Source organism: Euphorbia lathyris, chromosome 1 (assembly GCF_963576675.1).
Source record: "Euphorbia lathyris chromosome 1, ddEupLath1.1, whole genome shotgun sequence".
Lineage (NCBI taxonomy): Eukaryota > Viridiplantae > Streptophyta > Magnoliopsida > Malpighiales > Euphorbiaceae > Euphorbia > Euphorbia lathyris.
In genome coordinates, this window is record NC_088910.1 from 93790248 (window position 1) to 93811849 (window position 21602).

Below are 21602 nucleotides of genomic sequence, written 5' to 3' on the forward strand. Positions count from 1 at the left end.
GATAAAATATTTTTTTTAAACATAAATAAACACCAAAAAGTATTTTATAACGAAAAGTGATTAGTCAAAACTTAAAAACTTAAAGCTAATTGATACCTAACAATCAATTTGAACTAAATTAATCATAACTGCCAACTTTGCCAACTTTACGAAGCCAGTTTGACCCTCACTTCCTTAACATCAAAGGAAACAACAACCCGGACACAAAAATTAATACCTAAGATTTGATACACCATAAAGCTCAAGCCAAATTGCTTTCACAGACCCTTCACAACTATTTTATTTAATAATAACTTCAAAAATTTATTCTAAGCTATAAAAATATTATGCTTTAACACTTATTTTCTCTTTTAAAGTAAAGGAGAAAATTAAATAATTCCAAAATTTGGATATCTAAAATGATAAAAGAAAGACAAGATTTACCCTAATATCCATAAGCATATCATTTTTCACAAGTCAACACTCATTTATTTTATTAGATTATAAATTTAAATAAAAATTACAATATAGTTTAACCAAAAAATAAAATCATACTATTTAACTTATCACAGCACATAATAATTTCCAGCAAATTAAAGCGTGATAATCATTCATCAGAACAAAAAATGCATTCATGATCATCAAGAATGGAAAATCCTGCAAAATTACACATATGATGGAATTTCCATGAACATATAAATGGAAGCAAAATTTTAGTGTAACAATCAGTTTATTATTTATCCAGAATAAAAGAAAAACCTGCATGGTATCTTCAGTTAGTGGTTTTTACTTGCAAATGTAAATAGTAAACTAATTATGGAACAAATTCCAGTTTAAAAATATTTCTTTTTTAGTTTTCCTCCTTTTATCTTCTTCTCAACATTAACTATCTACCTCAACCACCATCTTTGCACTGCAGAAATCGGAGTGTTCAAGAATGGACAATAACGATGTATAATCGGGTTTACACTTCTTCCAATCTTCGCCCAAACACTCTGATGGTATCCAGCAGTAACGGGGGCTTGATACATGAGCTTCAGTAGCTGCCAAGAAAAAACCAAGCTGTAAAATATTTGTCGAATCAACTTATTCAAACAGCTTAATCTTCATCATATTTCATGCAACAATGCAAATTAAAGCATAAAATAAAAACGGGGTATTCTGTCAGCTCATTCAGCAGATGAATTCATTTGAATTTGTCTACTCTTTGCTTGAAGCAATATGCAGAGCAATATAGAAAAGACATGAGGATATCATTTTGAATCAATAAGCATCAATTCAAGAAACGATAACTGACCAACAACTTTTAAAAGCTTCAATTTGCGTCAGTGAATACATTTGAGACTGCATCGAGAATGAAACTAAATGAACAAATATGGAGTTTCTCCATCCACAAATTAAGCTGAGCTGCTCAGGCTAGCAACAGATTGATGAAAGAGCCATCTGAACGTACTCTTCAGGGTGAGAGTGGGAATAACCACATATGAAATTGTTTGGTGTGGTATACCTGAGAAACATAGCATTCTCTACTTCTAGACGATAGGATGAAATTTTTCAAGCAGTGGGGAAAAAAACAAGTAGAGATGTAATTTACCTGCCAGTACATAAAAGTCTGAATTATGTTACGCTGCCACCTGCATATATACATCGAACATGAGAAATGTTGCAATGTAAAATATGTTATACATATATTCCATCAAATGTTAAAAAAAAATAGCAGCAAAAGGTTGAGGCAAACTGACGAGAACAAAGAGATGATTAAGAGGAAGCCAAGTCCAATTTCAGCATGCGAGGAAAGAATGTTGAGGGTTGTTGAATTAGACTCCACCCAGACACAAGGATCTTCAAGGTACTTCCTGTTGAGCAGGAAAAAAAAAATTTGTTCAAAGGAAAAAGAGGACTAATTTACATTCGAAACAAGCTTTCTTTTATTCATTCTCTTTATGAGGTTTCTCAAGTCTCTCTTTCAGCAATTTCACAACAAAATTCTAGTCAGCACTGTAGCTTGGATAGGTAAAATTCAATTGCCTTCGGGACATGAACAATATTTTAATTGGAGCACTCAGAGGTATAGAGGTAACACTTATTCCTTTTTTTTCATCTTCATGGTGATGATTTTGGAAGCTTCTTCGGACATTAAAATACATGTCATCTCCAATAATACTCCTCATACTCTGTCCTTACCTTTTTTTTTATCATTATAATTATTATGTATTGTAATATTTACCAATAGTGAGATGAGAGAGACTCCTCAATAATAAATTATTAATAAAAAATGAAATAAGGAGGGGATGAGGAGGGGAGCCCCCTCAATAATAGAGAGGAAATAGACTCTTAGTGATTTGAGGATGAACTAAGAGGCTCTTGGAGTTGGATTTTGCCACAAACCCCTCAAAATTTAACTTAAGAGCCTAACAAATGAGTCTCTGTTAAGTTCTTACTTCAAACTCTTCTTCTTAATAATCTTTCCTTTTGTTTCCTTTGCCTTTTTCTTGATCTATGAAGTACTTAGGCACATTACTGGGTTTTCTAATGATTTTGCCTTCTCTATTACAAGAATAAAAGGTCACTAACATGTTAAAGTAAAAAATGCTTGGTTGGCAGTCATTAAGATACAGAGAAATATCCCCAAAGGATCCCATCTAGCTTCTCCAGGAAAACAGCAACCTCAACTCAAGGTGACAAATCAAAGGCCATGTACAGACAAATCAACCTCAACTCAAGGTGACAAATCAACCAGGTTGAAATGGTATGAAACACACTTTCCACCATGATGTACAGACAAATCAATTGAAGTTCTGAATGGTAATGAATTAAATAAGCAAACATTTGCCTGAGAAAATAAAGTGACATCTTTCTAACATTGCACATATTTTTTCTTTTTTTGTGCCTGATAAATTAATAACAAGATTCGACTTAGACCTCCTCTGCCAAAACAAAATTCCCTAGAAAAATTGGAACAATTTTTAACAGTAAACCATGCTTACTCTGAGTTTCAGAATAGACAAAGATGAAAGAAAATTAAGCCCTCTTTCCTTGCTTTTAACTCAATGCAAGGTATGAAGCAGCTTTGGATAAAGCAAATCAGGTTAACAGAAAGTGGTAAGCCCCTAGCAATTGCAGTTTGGAACAAGCGATTCAAAATATGGATCCTTTACAAATTCAAAACAGAAAGCAGTGCTCCAAACTTCCATATCAGACTTCTCCTTTCTTTTTCAAGGAAAAAAAACTCCCTTTTTCATTTTTATTTAGGTAACAATATGGAAATAAACTTTATACTCCTTAAATAAGAATAGAGTTGTTTCCATAGAACTGTGTGCCATGCCCCATCCTAAGTAAAAACATCTTATTCAAATTATGTATTACAAAAAAGCCTATTCCTGTCATACGTGTTGGTCTTAAGGTTGCAAAACTTTATGTTCCTTTCTGTTTCACATTCTGCAAATATCTGTGTACTAGGTTACTGTGGAGGAGTTCTATGGTCATTTATTTACAAAATTGATAAAATTGGCATCACATGTTATTTGATCAACCAAATGCACCGAAGCAACAGAATCATGACATGACAACTATAATATTGTGGACCTCAAGGATATTTTTGTGCCAGATGCTTAATAGTATCAAGCGGAAACTGTACATAACACAAATAATACAATATCAACTCACTTTGCTATCAAGATTTAAATGTATAAATGAAACCATATCAGAAATTTAAAAGCATTTTCATATCATAGCAAGAATTTCAGCAAGATCTATAAATTGAATTAGCTACAGAATTTTCATTTTTATATAACCACTTTAACAGTAGCAGAGTCAGTTATGTAAATATAGATTCTTTTGTACCTGTACAAGGTGGAACGGCTGAAATTGCGCCTTAAGAACTTCGCAACATTTTCCAGTGCTCGGCACAATACAGGAATCAAAGCAACTGCAACAAGTTCATTCTTTTAATCCACTATACCCATTGCAATCACAAAGATCCAATTTATATCCATGAGAATCGTGTATATAAAAAACAAGAACTCTGGAAAAGAGCAATGCTCACATTTGAGGCATAGATGTGAAGTGACAAATGTCAGGCAGTAGATGAAGTAAATAAAATCCTTGGCTGCAATGATTGACAGAAAGTAAGTTTGCAGTGCCTGCAGATTCAACGCCCTTGGTCGCTACAGAAAAATATAGAGCTGGTCAGTGAGAAATTAATGATGTACATTTAAAAAATGATACACTAAAAAGAAAACCTTGTCTTACCCCATATAAAGTGTACAAGGAATACAGAGATGAACACGCGGTGCCCATGAATGACAAACGATATGCCCTATTTGAAAGATTTCTGGGTACAATAGGAACAATTGCGAGTACAGCTACAACAAAAACCTGTGGCAGAATAAACACATGAAAAAAGAGTCAAAAGATAAACTAAAATGCAGCAGTAAGATATAAAACAGAGTGAAGTCAATAAGAAATGCAAACAAAAATCATTATCAACCAATCTGTCTGTATACTACTAATCAGACTTATCAATGTGGAAGTCAACAGTTCAACAATGTCTTCCCAAGGGAGCAAACTATGCAAGTCTGTATCACTTCTGGATGGTAATAATGGCATGAGTGAATCCACAAAGATATTACTTGCAAGTTAACTTAAGAACATGTCAGAAACTATCCTATTCACAAGAAGGCACTTGACATATCATTGAATGATGGTTGAAATTAGAATTATCATCAATTATGTTTCTCTCTTGGCAAAGAATACAACATTTTAAATAATTACCATATCTAGATAAAAATTCGCATGCTATTCAAAACTGAGATCTCAACTTATAATAGGAAATAGGATATTCAAGAGACTTGCTTGTATATATATATATATATATATATATATTGCATGGAACATATAAAGGTTGGAAGGATGGAATAAGTGACATACCCAGGCATTGACAGAAAATTGTATAGTTTGTCGATCCCAGCGAACAGAAGTAGGATTAGTATTTGAACCAGTTGTTGCTGATGTTCCAGAGGTTCGAGTTGTTGAACCTACAAACAAATTTTTTTGTTACAATTTTAAATTACTTAGAAGAGAAGCCTCTGGCCAATGAATAAAAAATGAGTTGTCTAAAGATTGATAGAGAAATATAAGTATCTTTTTTCTTTCTGACATTGAAATAGCTGGAGATAGTACACCCAACCTGTGCTCCGTGATCGAGTTTGGTCATTTGTAGTCGTTGATGATGTTGAGGACGATGAAGTTAATTTTGCTGATTGAGATGAACCAGCTGAAGTCATTGCCTCCACCACAAGATCAGGATCCTGCAAAATAAAATGACTAACAGTTATGAACAGCATCAAACCTAGGTAATTCATTTTGAGTGCCTTTTACTAATTGCCCCCAAGAGAAAATCAGCACAAACATTGTAAAGGAAGTTTTACTAAGAAGAAACGAGGAGAAATATAAATGACGCAGACCAAAGAGACACAAATTATAAACATTACAAATGCATGTATATGCATTCCTTCAAAAGATGCCTAAATGCAAAAGCCTCATAAAGCATGACCCTTCTCTCATGTCTGTATAGAACAAAGAGCTGGGAAGTATTAAATTAGAACCAAAAAAAAAAATTGTAAATAACAATTCCAAGAAAAAAGCACAAATCTTCCAATAAATCCCCAGAATCCATTTGCACGGACAGTTTTTCAAGAATCCAACATTTCATGTAATCCCTACTGTTAAGACCTAACAAGGGCTTTGATACCACTTGTTAGGAATTGGGTCAGTGTTAGTATAACAATTTTGATATGTGGAACAGGAAATTAGACATGCAATCACAAGGACTAGATATTTACGTGGTTCGGCTAATTTTGTCTACATACAGCCGAAGAGGAGCACATAATAATCTTATTCTTTATCCAAGTCCCTAACTCTTAAAACCCACGAGATCAGGTTACAACGAAACACTCACACATATGCATATTGCAAGAACACAAGCTCCAAAACTCTCCGCGCAATAAATAAGCAAACAACCCCTGCTTATATAGGCTATAATTGTAATCCTTTTCATAGTAGGATTCACTTTAAAGAGTAAGTTCCAATTCTTATTCTACTTAGGAAAATCAAACTAAATAGGATTCTAGACATATCTTAAAAATCTCCACCTTGTCCAGAATTCTAATTGAAGATAACTTTTCTCCTTGACTTGAAAATTCTAGATCTTCATAGAATCATTCCTCTTCTCTGGCTGTACCTTTTCCCTTTCAATGAGAATGGCACACATCTTCTGTTGTCACTGATCTATTTTTTCAATATCAAATTACATAGAAGAAACTATTGTATCTGTCAACAAAACCATCGTTCTAACAACATCAACAATAATATACCAATTTAGGCTCTGACACCACTTGTAAAGGCCTAAATTGGTATACCCAAACCCTCATATATATCCATATCCATATCCAAAAGCACAAACTCCAAGACTCGGAATCTAGACATACCTTAGCACCTATCTCATATACGCTCCCAGTAATTTCATCAATCATCAATAACCAACAATAAACTCTAGTTCTTAAAGAATGATGACCAAACCTAATCCTCGCACAAAGTTCAGAGTTGTGCAATTTAACTAAAGCAAGGAAACAATGTCACATGAGATTCTTTATTCCAAAGATAAAAGCCTCTACATGTTTACTGTTCAGTTGGGTAGAATAAGAGTTTCCGAATTTCAAAATGTTGGCACAAAAGAGAAAAAACGCACATGGAAATGTGCAATCCTCAATTTCGACATTCAATCAGAATAAAGAATCAACACAAGAACTTATTAAATGGTGAGCATAAATTTTGAGAAAAAAAAAGAAGTGAAGTGTACAGACGATGTAACGCTGATAGAACTTGCGCTTAAAATGATCGATAACATCGGAGCGAGACGACAAGTGTGGTGGGATGAGGATGTTAGACCAGTAATCGGCCCATCTAGGGTCGTTCTCGTAATCATAAGCGGCGGCCGCCAGTTTCTTTAACTTCTGCGGATCCTCTCTTTCTTCCCCCATCTTTCACGAGTACCTTCCTCCTCTCTGACTCTCTCTCTCTCTCTCTCTTGTGCTACGCCGGCGGATATGCAGTCCGATCTGTCCTCAGCGGCTGTTGAAGTTCTGATTTTGTTTACTTGAGTTGAATTGAACTGAAGATATTCTTTTCCTATTAAACGACTTTGCCCTCGAAACGACAACACATTACATAGTCCCAGTCCTATTTGAAGTAGGAAACAACGAGGGTAAACTACACATATGGCCACTGAACTTTACCCATTTAACACTAAAGTCACTGAACTTCAATTCTTAACAGTATGACCATTGAACATTACACTTTTTAACACATGTGGCCACTCAACATTTCAAAACGACCGTTGACGGCCTCAAAATAAAAAATTCGAAGAGTTAATGATATTCTAAAAAATTTTGATTCTTGAAAATTTTCGTTTTGAGGTCATTTAGGTGTTCTTTTGTTAGGAGAGAGTGAATTTGTAGAGAGAGAAAGCTCTAAAAAAGGTGATTTTGGAAAATAAAAAATATGGTTTCATGATAAATATCGTTCTGAACAACTTTAATTCTTGAATGTTTTCATTTTGAGGTCGTTGCTGTTTATCGTGAGGAATTAGTTAAAGTTCAATGGCCACCGGTGTTAAAAAGAATAAAGTTCAGTGGCCATACAGTTAAAAGTTAAAGTTTAGTGGCTACAATGTTAGAATGAGTAAAGTTCAGTGGCCATAGGTGTAATTTATCCGAAACAATGACTCAATTTTAGAATATATAGGTTATTAAACCTCTATTTGTTTTATTAAAATAAAGTAAATTTTAATTATGTTCTAATAAAACCACTTAGATTTTATTTTATTTTATTTGTGAAGAAATTATCTTTCTGTACTAATTTTAGGGCTGTCAATTAGTTGGGGATTCTCCATCTCCGTTGGAGACTCGGGCCGTTGGGGAATCCCCATTTGTGATCTCCGTGGGACGGGGATGGTTTTTATTTTGTCCCTGATAGTCGGGGACGGGGCGGGTATGGTTATAACTATTCCATCCCCGTCCCCGTCCCCGTATGTCTCCAATTGGGATCCCCAACTAAATACCTGAATATCAAAAAAAATAAACTAAAAAAATATATATATGATTTAGATAAACTAAATTGAGTTGTAACCTGGTTGCTTTAAAACAGAATATATTCTAAAAATAAATTAAGATAGATTAAGAAGAGCTCTAACTAGATTGGTTTAAAATTAAAACGGAACCTATGCAATTAGGAGTAGAAATTATAAAATAAAAAAATTGAAAGCTAATAAGTAATGCATGCACAGGGATAAAGATTCCACGTGAGGATTAAAATCTTAAATAATCAAAACCTTGGAAACCTTAAAAAAAAGTAAAGAAATTAAAAAGTTAAATGGGGATGGGGACTCCTCGCGGGGATGAGGATTTTCTCGCGGGGCGGGGATGGTAGCCAAAATTTTCCCTATATGTTATTCGGGGCGGGGACGGGGAATCCCCAATACACCAATGGCCGGGGATGGTTAATGCAATCCCCGTCCCAACCCGCCCCGTTTACAGTCCTAACTAATTGTATTTAGGTGGATTATGGATTCAGCTTTTATCTAATTGTTTTTTTTTTTGAAAATTGGAATTGTGTTATTAGATAATTAGGAATCTAATTTGCATTAATCCTATTTAATTTAGTAATTAATTAATGGAATACTAGTCTAATAAGGAAGTTAAAATACTAATTGATCTAGAATTAATTATTTAATTATTTTTATAGAATAAAGAATCTTTAATCTACAGAAAGAGACATAGCTTAGACATAAACAAAATATAAGAATTAAGAGAATAAATTTTCTCTCTCGTTCTCTAGAAATCGGCACCTCCTCTCTCTATAAGGAGACTTCGTTCTTAGATTATGGACTAATCGTTCTTCCTCTTGAATAACTTTAGCGTAGAAACAATGTGACCAGTAATACAAGTTCGTGGTTTGAGTTCTTCCGTTGCCTACTCAACGTTAATTTGTGCTTCAAGAGATAACCCGGTAACTCGTGTTTGAACTTGTAGGATTAATTGAATAGAAATCTCATCCGCATCAGAACCTTAGGATTTGCACTATGTCTAATTAATACATGATTATTACTTTATGTATGTATATATTAATCATATGTCTTAGGCTTAATTTAAATATGCTTAGAACGTGTTTAATCATATTATTAAAATCAAAATGGTTATAGAATTTTGAGCGTAAGATTTAAGTTTCAGATTTCAAATTGTCTTAAACCATAAAAAATACAGTTTTAGGGGCTACTATAATTTATTTTTAAATTCCAAAGATTTTACGTATTTAAATCAGATTTAAAAATGTTTCTGTTTGGAAATACAGAACTGCTTTAAAAATGTTTCTGTTTGGAAATACAGAACTGCTGCCTTAAATGCAACAGTTCTAAAATTGTTGCATATCGGCAGCAGTGTTGCTATTAAAAGGCAGCACTGCAAAGTGTTGCATTCGAGGCAACAGAGCTGTTGCATTCGAGGCATCATGGGCTAGACCATAAGTTACTCTTTAAACCTTGGAGAAATCCTTTTCAGCTCCAAGTCTGAGACAGTTATTGACTGAAAGTTGGATAGTTAGGATAAGGTGTTACTGTCCAACCGTATTGACTTTCTTAGAATGTTTGAACCTTGAGGATGTAACTACTCATGCGACTAATTATTGGATGACACTACGCATTTCAACCTTGTGTTACAAAAAAGATTTTGATCAAATTTTGTTTTAATATATTTATGAAAATATTTTGAACTACATTAGTTTTAGTTTGGTTGATTTGGCTTCTTTAATATTTTTTTGAAGCTTTGAGATGGTTACTAATTATTTTATGGATAAGATTATTATTTATTGTTGTTCTTTAATATTCGAGATATATTAAATGAAGTTTATCTTATTCTTCTTTCATTAAAAAAAATAAAGTTTATCTTTTGAATAATAAATTTATTTATGAAAATATTGTTTTGCTTAGTAATTTAATGTTATTTATGGAAATAGATTATAGCAAAGGTCAGTGGATTTATAATCCTCTTGTATGCTATGTAAGTTAGTATTATCCATAAAACTTAGTATATATATGTATATCTAGTTAGTAAATCTGGATATTAGAGAATAGGGGGTGATTAAATAGAGCCTTTTTCAGGTCTCTTTTTTGAATTAAAATGTAGTGCGAAAACTTCATTAGTTAAATATAAGTTGCGTAGAAAACTTACATATATTGATATTTGAGCTTCCTATTGACTTTTACAATTAAAATTACAAATGTAGATCTATTTATTACAATGTCGACTGTATTGACATCAATTATTGATGAGCTACACAAAAACCTCAAACTTAACGGGAATAATTATGATGCTTGGAGCATCAAGATTCTATATATGCTAGAGGAACAGGATGTCTTTGAGCCTTTAGAAACTGCCTCGGTTGAACCTTAGGAAGGAATAACTGTTCAGCATAGGAAGGACAACGACGCTTATCTAGTATGGCAAAAGAAAAATTCCACGGCTCATCTCATCATATTTAGCAGTATGGATGATGACCTGACTAAGCAGTATCGTGAACATCAAACTGCTAATGATCTCTAGAAATCCTTGGAAGATGGTTTCAAGGGCATCTCCATGACAAAGCTTCGGTCTCTAACCATCAAGCTTGACACCCATAAAAAAGGATTTGATGATACCATGAAAAGCATCTAATACATAATGACAGATGAGCAACAAGTTCAAGCAATTATCCTCTCTTTGCCTAATAATTGGGAGCATATGAAAATGCATCTGACCCACTCCACAACCATTAAAACTTTCAAAGATGACAAAAAGCAACTTAAACTTGAGGAAGACCATTTGCAAGCATCTGAAGTAAATATTGAAGCAAATTGTGATCTCTCTTCCTCAGTTAGATATCAATTCAATAAACAAGGCAAGCAACGAGGATGTTTCTTTGGTAGAGGTGAGGGCAAATGGAAAGACAAGCTGATTGAGAAGTCTGAACAGAAAAAGAAGCAAAAGTGCAGCAAGAAGTAGGTTTTACTAAAGTGAAGTGTTATAAGTGACAAGAGAAAGGGTATTATGCAAAAGATTATAAATCCCTTAAGGTATATTATATTAATTCAAAGATGAGTGAAATATGTGTATATATGACTATTCTTTTAACTGATTTTAGTACTATGTGGATTGTTGATTCAGGTGCCACGTACCACGTGACTAAAGATTGAGACAACTTCGTCGAGTTTCGATGGGTCCTATGAAGTTAAAGGAATTGGAACTTGTAGAACTGAACTTACTAATTGGATAGACGCTTCTCCTACATGATGTCTTTTTTGTTCCAAAGATTCGAAGAAATTTAATTTACGCTACTGCCTTGATAAAACTAGGATACAATTTCTATTTTAAGAATAATGCTTTAAAATTGTGTTTGGAAGATACATTTTATGGTTTCGATTTTATTACTAATGGTTTGCCTATTTTAGGCATTGATTTAAATAATGATGCAAAAAATATTTTTTCTTTGAATACTACTTCTTCTTCTGTGAGTGATAAGGATGTTTTATTATGGCATGCTAGACTAAACCATTTAGGGAAGAAACGTATGAATCATCTTGCTAAAGAATGTTTATTAGGTAATTTAAGTAAAGTAGAATGGTCTCATTGTCATTCATGCCTTAAAGGAAAAACATTTAGAAAACTGTTTGGAAAAGCCACCAGAGCTGAATATCTTTTGCAAGTAATCCATTCAAATGTATGTGGTCTGATGAACATGAGGGCTAGGCATGACGCCTATTATTTCATCACATTTATTAATGACTATACGAGATATGATCATATTTATCTAATTTCTCATAAGCCAGAGATTCTGAGCTATTTCAAAAAGTTTATGAATCTTGTTGAAAATCAATTAGATAAAAAGATTTAAGCTTTAAAAACTTATCAAGGTCGAGAATACCTTTCAAATTTCAGTGTTCCTATCCACATTGACAAGCTTCCTCACTGTTGCAACAACACTCAAAAGAACATTCTCATTGTAGCAAAGTAGGGGGAATTGGGGAAACGTATCCATGCCATGGTTGTCTCAACAACTGCAGGGGCGGAGCCAGCCCAGGGCTCGGGGGGCTCCGGTCTCCCCGGCCGCCGGCTCCACCCTTGAGTAAAATTTGCTTGATAGTTGATAGCCCCTCTAATTAAAGTATATTAATGCGTGTTTATAGTGTTATAACAATATTTTGAGGTGGTTGTGTTGGTTAAAGGGCTTGTTTTTATGTAAAAGGTCATGGGTTCGAATCCTTTAAACCTCATTATTTTGCTATTATTTATCTAATTGATTTTTTCCTTACAACTCTTTTAAACTTTTTCTTTTTCAAATATAACTTTTAAGTAATTAATGTTGGATTTATAAAATATTAAATATTTCTACTTCTTTTAGGCTTAACATTTTAATTTTTAGCATTCAACACACCAAAACGACGAAAATATAGGTGTCTTAAGTTAGGAAATCAACATTTGACATATAGAAAATTAAATAAGTTTTACGCTTTTTATTTTGGCCAAAATGAAGCAGTTTTATCATGCTAGAGGCTAAAAAAAATTGTCCAGTCCTAACGGGCTGGATTTTAAAAAATTACCGCAAACTACACAACTAAAAATTAGCCCCCCCAAGCCTCAAATCATGTCTCCGCCACTGAACAACTGCATGTGCAGATCGAAAGAAGTTGGCCATTGCCTGGCCGTTAAGTAATGTCCTTGCACAAGACATGGTCCAGCTCAGGGGCGGAGATAGGAGGGCCTGGGGGGCCCGGGCCCCTCCGGCCACCGGAACTTCCATGGTTACGAGTAGTTCCCCCCCCTCCTCCGAATATTAGTAATAGTCTATATAGACTCTATGTAGTAATATTTTATTGTTTAAAGGTAGATGAGATGGTTAAAACACTTGTTTTTTTTAAAGGTCCTAGGTTCAATTCCCCCAACCTCAATTTATTTTAGAAAGTGTTTATTTATTTAAATTTTATTTTTCAATAATTATAAAACTATGTTACCATTATTAATTTATTTATTTATTTTCATAACACTTTTGAACTCATTTTTATTATGTCTTTTCTATTAAAAAAAATAATTTCTTATTTTTGAGACTCAAACAACTAAATTTCTAAATTAAATTTTAAAATTTTAAAGCTAAAAGTAAAAAAATGCAAAAATGTTATTATTTTTTTAAAAACTAGCATTGAACTAATAAAAAAATTAAATATATCTCATTACATGTTAACCTTGTCTAAAATTCAAAATTTCAATATTTTGGACCTATTAAGTACTTCATAAATCCAAATTTCTAATTTTTTTTAAGCTTGTCTAAATCCAAATTTTTAAATTTTTTTGGCCCTCCATAAATCCAAATTTCTAATTTTTTTTCGGCATCTTAGGTCTCCTTAAATCCAAATTATAACACGCATATATAAAAAAAATTAAGCAAGTTCGATTTAGCAAAAAAAAAATTTCTCGAACGCACATGTAAAATCAATCCCCCCAACCGAGTAATCATGTATTCGCCACTAGTACAACTTCAATAACATGGTCCCTATCAAGTTCATTCTCAAATTTCACTATATGAAATCTAAAGCCAAGGTCCAACATCTAAAAGTCTGCAATAAGTTTCCAAAGTTCCATTACACTTCTGTTCAAAGCAATATACCCTAGGTCTTTTCCCAATAACTTCACAACTAATGCACTCTCCCAAGGGATAACAAGTTCTTTCTTTAACTCTAGATCAATAGTAACCTTATGGGTTAGTCTATTACCATTCACAAAATCAATTCTAATTTTCGCTTCCACACATAAGTCACGGAACTCATTCGTAGCTTTAGGGGATCCATTCTCAGCAAGTATATCCACCCATGACCCCCGAGGAGGCAGCATCTCAAGGTCTATCATTTGGTTGATTTTATTAGGTGATACTGTCGATAGAGGATGGTCGGCGTTAGTATTCACATGCTTGGGAACCATAATCTCCAAAACCCCAGCCTATTATTCACGAAACCTTGTATTTTATACTTTTCAAATATCATGTATTAAATAACAATCATGCTTTCAAATAAAACAAATAACAATCATTTACCTGTATTAATATGGTTGTCACTTGCCAGAATGAATTGTGTGTTTTTTCTCTTTTTCTTTTGAAAAGTTTGTATTAAACTTCATAAGAATTTTATTGGGTATTGTTAAACTGAGATTTTATGGAAGAAGAAGATCCTTTCTCATTGAATTAATCCAAGGATTACAAAACGATATTTATACAGATGCAAAGGACTGAAAGGTAAATAAACAATTACAGCTCATAACTGTCGGTACCCCTAAAATCTTTTCCACCAGAATTTGTTAGACAGTTAGGAATTAACTTCGTGAATCTTCTTTTAACACCCCCTCCTCACGAAGGCAACTTGTTCTTCCTATGCTCATCATCCTGACTTGCAGTAACCTCTTGAAGTTTAACTATGCCCATCTTTGAGATCACTGGCAGCATTTGATTGTAAGACAAAGGCTTTGTAAATACATCAGCCAATTGGTTTTTAGAATGTACAAAAGGAGTGCACAACAATCCACTTTGTAAATGCTCCCTCACAATGTGACAATCGATGTCCAAATGTTTTGTCCTTTCATGGAACACTGGATTCTCAGCAATGTGAATTGCAGCAGCATTATCACAAAACAATGGTATTGGCTTTTTTATTTGTAAATCCAACTCCTTTAACAAAAATGTAATCCACTTTATCTCACATGAAGCTATTGCCATGGACCTATATTCTACTTCAGCAGAAGATTTACTAACAGTTGGTTGTTTTTTCGCTTTCCAAAAGATTAATGACTCACCCAAGAACACACAATACCCCCCAACTGATCTCCTAGTCTCTTTACATCTAGCCCAATCAGCATCACTATATCCTGACAGCTTCATTTCTTGCTCCTTGAAATCATTCTGGCAAAAAGCACTTAGCTGCAGACTTGTTTGTGTTGGATATAACAATCCTATGTTGGCAGTTCCATTCAAATATTTCAATACATGAATTGCTGCCTTGAAATGTATCTTTGTTGGACTTTGAAGAAATTGACTCAACTGTTGAGTTGCATAACTTATATCTGGTCTGGTGAAGCCAAGATATAACAATTTTCCAATTATTCTTCTATACTGATCACAATTCTCAATGAAAGGACTTTCTGCTGTGAATTCAATTCCTGTAGGTAAAGGACTTGTAACCTTGTCAGCATCTTTCAATCCAGCTTCAGTCACCATATCCCTAATATATTTTCGTTGAGATAAGATGAAACCCCTTTCAGATCTATTTAATTCAACCGCCAAAAAGTACTTGGCAACACCTAAATCTTTTATTATGAAAGCTTTATCCAATGCTTCTTTTACTTCTGAAATAAGTCTTACAGATGTGCCTGTTAACAGTACATCATCCACATACACCACCAGACCTATGAATTCTTTTTTCACTCTCTTGGTGAACATGCAGTAGTCATGGATGGACTTGGTGAATCCCAACTCAATCAATGTGCTAGTGAACTGCTTGTTCCATTGTCTCCCAGCCTGTTTCAGGCCATATATGGATTTATGCAATCTATAAACCTCTCCTGGTTTTGCATCATAACCCTCAAGTGGCTGCATGTAAAGTTCTTCCTCAATGTAACCATGTAAGTATGCATTATTCACATCAATTTGAAATATTTCCCATTGAAAATGAGCAGCCAAAGCAATTATCAATCTAACTGTAACTACTTTAGCAACAGGAGCAAAACTATCATGATAATCTATGCCCCATTTCTGGTTATAACCCTTAGCTACTAACCTTGCTTTGTATTTGTCCAAACTGCCATCTGGTTTATACTTGACCTTCAACACCCACATGGAAGAAATTGCCTTCTTCCCCTTTGGAAGCGTAGTCATAGTCCAAGTCCCATTCTTCTCTAATGCTTCCAGTTCCAATTTCATGGCTTGAACCCAGTTTGAGTCTTTGCTAGCTGCTGCATAGGAACTAGGCTCAGGAATCTTTGTTATGATACTCAGAAATGCAACATGTTTGTTTATAAATGCATGCATTTCCATATTGTTATGAGTGGTTGCAACATTTATGATAAAGTCAGAGGTCCAAATTGGAGGCTTGATACTTCTAGTTGATCTTCTCAATACATTGTTTTGTTGATTATCAAGAGACTGAGTATAAGTCTCAAGTTCTGATCCTGCTGATGCATCACTTGAAGTTTGATCCTGGTGAATCACTCCGGCAGGTTCTGCCACAGTCTCCTGGGGAATTTCTTCTAACGGTTGATAAGTCTCATAGAAAGACACATCACCTGAACATTAATCAAAGTTGCAGCATGCAACAATGCTTCTCCCCAAAATTTCTGTGACAATCCTCCTTGATTCAATAAAGCTCTAGCTACAGTGGTCAAGCTTCTATGTCTTCTCTCCACAGTTCCATTCTGTTGTGGGGTGTGTATGCAACTCCTTTGGTGAACAATCCCCATCTGTTTAAACAATGATTATGTATGTTGACCAGTGAATTCTATGTCATTATCAGATCTTATGGACTTAATACTTGTTTCAAACTGAGTATGCACAAGATTGACAAAATTTTCAATCAATTTAGGCACCTGGTCTTTAGACTTAATCAGCACCACCCATAAAGCTCTGGAGAAATCATCAACAATAGTTAAGATAAACCTGTCTCCAGTTAAAGAAATTTGCTTATAGGGACCCCATACATCCATGTCAACTAACTCAAACAACTTTATTGATTTTGAAGAACTGTTACAAAAAGGTTGCCTGACTGATTTGCTTCTCAAACATACATCACAATGTTCAAAATCAGATAATTGCACCTTATTCAAGCCTTGTATGGCTGTTACAAACTTCATACTACTACTGGATAGATGTCCTAATCTTTGATGCCATATGTGCACATCATCAACACACTTATCTTTAGCAATCAAACCACAATCCATTACATTCATGCTACTACTATACTTATTTATCACATCTTTATTAAAAGATTTCCTGGTAAGATAGTAAAGCCCATGCTGTAAAAATCCCACAGCAACTATCCTCTCACATGCTTAGTCCTGCAAAACACAGAATTTAGCAAAGAATCTAATGCTAATATTCTGATCTTGTAGCAGTTTTCCTACTGATAGTAAATTGTAATGAAATCCATGTACATATAGCACATTCTTCAATGTGAACTGACTTTCAAGTTCAATATCCCCTTTCTTCGATATTGCCTGTGATTCTCCTGTAGGCAAAAACACCTTTCTTTGCTGTTTTGACAGTTTAATTACATTGTGCATATAACAATCATCATAAGACATATGAGTGGTTGCACCAGAATCTATCACCCAAGCAAATTCAGAATTGCATTTGAGTTTAGACACGTTACCTGCAGAGCTCATTCCTGCAAATGCAGAAAATTCGTCATGATTCTTACTCCCATCTGAAATAGCTTTGTTTCTCAATGCTTTCTGTACTTCCCTCTACACTATAGCTTGCACAGGCTCCTTTTCATCACTTTCAGAATCAATATCTTCTAGTGGAGAAGAATTCTCTTTGGGTACATATGAGCTTGCTGCTTGTGATTATTGCTCTTTTTCCCTTTGTACCACTCTGGATAGCTTACTAGTTTGAAGCATTCATTCTTCTCATGGCCAGGTTTCTTGCAATACCTGCAAAATTTATCATCCTTGCCACTATCACTTGTTTTCTTGCCTCCATATTTGCCTCCTGAATTGCTTCCTTGAGATTTGGACATAGAGACATTCACAAATTCTTCCTTCACCTCACTTTCGATGCTTCTCTGCCTTTCAATTCGCATTAACATTGAATAAGCCTTGTTGACGGAAGGTAGAGGTTCTGTTATTAAAATCTGCTCATGGACATGATCAAAATCACTATGCAATCCAGAGAGAAATTGCATTAACTGTTCCTCTTCTAATTGATCTTGAGATTTTTTTTGCGCCTCTCTACAAGTACAACTCAGTTAGGGCTTAATTTCAGCCAACTCATCCCATTTCCTCTTAATTTTGTTGAAAAATTCAACAAGACTCAAGTTTCCTTGAGTTAATCCACTGATCTCGCGCCTCAATTGAAAAATTAAAGGACCGTTACTTTCTCCATATCTCTGTTCAATCTCCTTCCACAAAGAGAAAGAAGATTTGGCAAACAGAAACACATCTGCTAGTTCTTTAGTTAGAGAATTGCGAATCCAGGAAAAAAATAAGATCATCATCCCATTTCCACTCGAAATACTCATCTGAACTTTCATCGGCAGGTTTAGTGTTCTCTTGAACGAATTTTAGCTTGCGTTTGGCACTTAGGGCTAAAATCATTGTTCTCTTCTAAGCGATGAAATTAGTTCCATTCAACACAGTAGAAACTAAAATCATGTTAGGATTATCATTAAAGGTTACCTGTTATGATGAAGCCATTGTTCTAGAAGTGGTGGAAGAAGTACGAACAGTATTGTGAGAAGAATTGTCGGAGTTGCGGACATGACTGTGAGAAGAATTGCCGGAGTTATCACCGGAATCCTCCGAATCTGAAACAGTTGCAGAATTACGCACCGCTTCAGAGTATAGTTTCGATTTCGTTTTCTTTGGACGCATTCCGATAAGAAAACCGATCAATAATTTCCCAGGCTCTTCTTAGCCTGCTCTGATACCATGTTAAACTGAGATTTTACAAGCAATATCCAAGAAAGGGGATATTGAACTTGAAAGTCAGTTCACATTGAAGAATGTGCTATATGTACCTGGATTTCATTACAATTTACTATCAGTAGGAAAACTGCTACAAGATCAGAATATTAGCATTAGATTCTTTGCTAAATTCTGTGTTTTGCAGGACCAAGCATGTGAGAGGATAGTTGCTGTGGGATTTTTACAGCATGGGCTTTACTATCTTACCAGGAAATCTTTTAATAAAGATGTGATAAATAAGTATAGTAGTAGCATGAATGTAATAGATTGTGGTTTGATTGCTAAAGATAAGTGTGTTGATGATGTGCACATATGGCATCAAAGATTAGGACATCTATCCAGTAGTAGTATGAAGTTTGTAACAGCCATACAAGGCTTGAATAAGGTGCAATTATCTGATTTTGAACATTGTGATGTATGTTTGAGAAGCAAATCAGTCAGGCAACCTTTTTGTAACAGTTCTTCAAAATCAATAAAGTTGTTTGAGTTAGTTCACATGGATGTATGGGGTCCCTATAAGCAAATTTCTTTAACTGGAGACATGTTTATCTTAACTATTGTTGATGATTTCTCCAGAGCTTTATGGGTGGTGCTGTTTAAGTCTAAAGATCAGGTGCCTAAATTGATTGAAAATTTTGTCAATCTTGTGCATACTCAGTTTGAAACAAGTATTAAGTCCATAAGATCTGACAATGGCATAAAATTCACTGGTCAACATACACAATCATTGTTTAAACAGATGGGGATTGTTCACCAAAGGAGTTGCATACACACCCCACAACAGAATGGCACTGTGGAGAGAAGACATAAAAGCTTGACGACTGTAGCTAGAGCTTTATTGAAGCAAGGAGGATTGTCACAGAAATTTTGGGGAGAAGCAATGTTGCATGCTGCAACTTTGATTAATGTTCATCCTACAAAAATATTGAATTGGAAGACTCCATATGAAGTATTATATAAGAGAGAGCCTGATTACAAGATATTGAAAGTATTTGGTTGCATTGCTTATGCAGTAAACACTAACACAAAGAGAGGGAAGTTTGAAGATAGAGCTTCAAAATGCATATATTTAGAAGGTTCAACTGGCCAAAAAGGATGGAAACTTTATAATCTAAAAACACATTCTTTTTGTGTTTCAAGGGATGTGCACTTTGTTGAGACATCCTTTGTTTTTACTAATGAATCCTCTTCTATGTTAACAGGCTCACAACATGATAGCACAATTTCACCTAATTGTGCAGGTGATGTGTCTTTCTATGAGACTTATCAACCGTCAGAAGAAATGCCCCAGGAGACTGTGGCAGAACCTGCCGAAGTGATTCACCAGGATCAAACTTCAAGTGATGCATCAGCTGGATCAGAACTTGAGACTTATACTCAGTCTCTTGATAATCAACAAAACAATGTATTGAGAAGATCAACTAGAAGTATCAAGCCTCCAATTTGGACCTCTGACTTTATCATAAATGTTGCAACCACTCACAACAATATGGAAATGCCTGCATTTACAAACAAACATGTTGCATTTCTGAGTAGCATAGCAAAGATTCCTGAGCCTAGTTCCTATGCAGCAGCTAGCAAAGACTCAAACTGGGTTCAAGCCATGAAATTGGAACTGGAAGCATTAGAGAAGAATGGGACTTGGACTATGACTACACTTCCAAAGGGGAAGAAGGCAATTTCTTCCATGTGGGTGTTGAAGGTCAAGTATAAACCAGATGGCAGTTTGGACAAATACAAAGCAAGGTTAGTAGCTAAGGGTTATAACCAGAAATGGGGCATAGATTATCATGATAGTTTTGCTCCTGTTGCTAAAGTAGTTACAATTAGATTGATAATTGCTTTGGCTGCTCATTTTCAATGGGAAATATTTCAAATTGATAGGCTAGGGAAATGGTGTTTTTCTTATAAGGGAGTGTGACCTTGTTTGATAAGACCATAACACGGTGTTAACATATCCTGTCCATACCCCTTTAGCATCCAATAAAGGATTCTTAATCCTCTAAAGGATTGTTATATTTGTTACCTATATAAGGTTATTAGTCTATAGATGAGCAATCTACGTAAAACGCTGATGAATTTCCTAGCTTGTGCAAAACCTTTAGGAAGGTGCATAATCAACTTGTTTTTCATTATGAGTTAAAGGTGTATGAGAGAGTCCACAACGTTTTATGATGTAATTTTTCATAAAGGTCATCGCCTTCTACTCATTTTGTAAAGTGGTAAATGGCTATAACCACACATCTTCATTTACCTAAGATTGAAGGAATGGACCAAGAATATTAATTCTCGAGAAAGAAAAAGCTCATGGTTAAATTATTCTTTTTAGATAAAAAAAAATGTAATTTTGTACGAATTGGCATGAAACAGATAATTATGATAATGGCATACAAGTGTGCAAGAATCTTTGTCCATAATGGGCCAATACAACCCATGCAGCTGTACTTTTTTGAGTTATGATCTTAACACCTTGATGTCATCCACAAATCCCTTCATGGATTTCATGTAGACACTACCCACCTTTCTTTGTTGAAACACACTTCAGCCACGAATGGTTGACAAACTTATGATATAAAATTCCTTTGCAAATGGCATAGCGCCATGATCTTCGAACAATCAATCAGGGTCATTTTCACCTTCTAGTAGATCCTATGTGGTTAAATAATGAATGAGCGGTTGCTTTTGATCATCTAGGTTAAGACCCTATGCACCAAGACACATAATTTAAGCTTATGCAATTGCTGAAAAATATACGTGTTTAATGAACAGTTCCTAAGCCTATGAGTTTCCGTTTTTAATGGAATATATGTTCCTACA

General features: G+C 34.6%; 1 protein-coding gene across 1 annotated transcript; it reads right to left on the reverse strand.

Annotated features, from left to right (window-relative positions):
- Positions 1 to 589: 589 nt before the first annotated feature.
- On the reverse strand, positions 590 to 7159 carry LOC136207235 (uncharacterized). The gene is made up of 9 exons (XM_065998543.1): positions 6843 to 7159; positions 5168 to 5288; positions 4909 to 5015; positions 4231 to 4356; positions 4025 to 4145; positions 3823 to 3907; positions 1722 to 1835; positions 1574 to 1613; positions 590 to 1022 (listed from the first exon to the last, which is right to left on the reverse strand). Exons 1-9 carry the CDS (start codon positions 7017 to 7019, stop codon positions 870 to 872), a joined length of 1044 nt encoding a protein of 347 aa, XP_065854615.1. The 5' UTR covers positions 7020 to 7159; the 3' UTR covers positions 590 to 869.
- Between the last annotated feature and the right edge of the window lie 14443 nt (positions 7160 to 21602).

Bases quoted from the DNA above. Each gene is read 5' to 3' on its own strand.
- LOC136207235 (XM_065998543.1), bottom strand. From the start codon at position 7,019: ATGGGGGAAGAAAGAGAGGATCCGCAGAAGTTAAAGAAACTGGCGGCC. The intron at 5,289-6,842 runs GTCTGTACACTT...TTTATTTTGCAG, and splicing joins AGTTCTATCAGCGTTACATC to GATCCTGATCTTGTGGTGGA. The intron at 1,023-1,573 runs GTAAATTACATC...TTTTCTTGGCAG, and splicing joins AGACTTTTATGTACTGGCAG to CTACTGAAGCTCATGTATCA.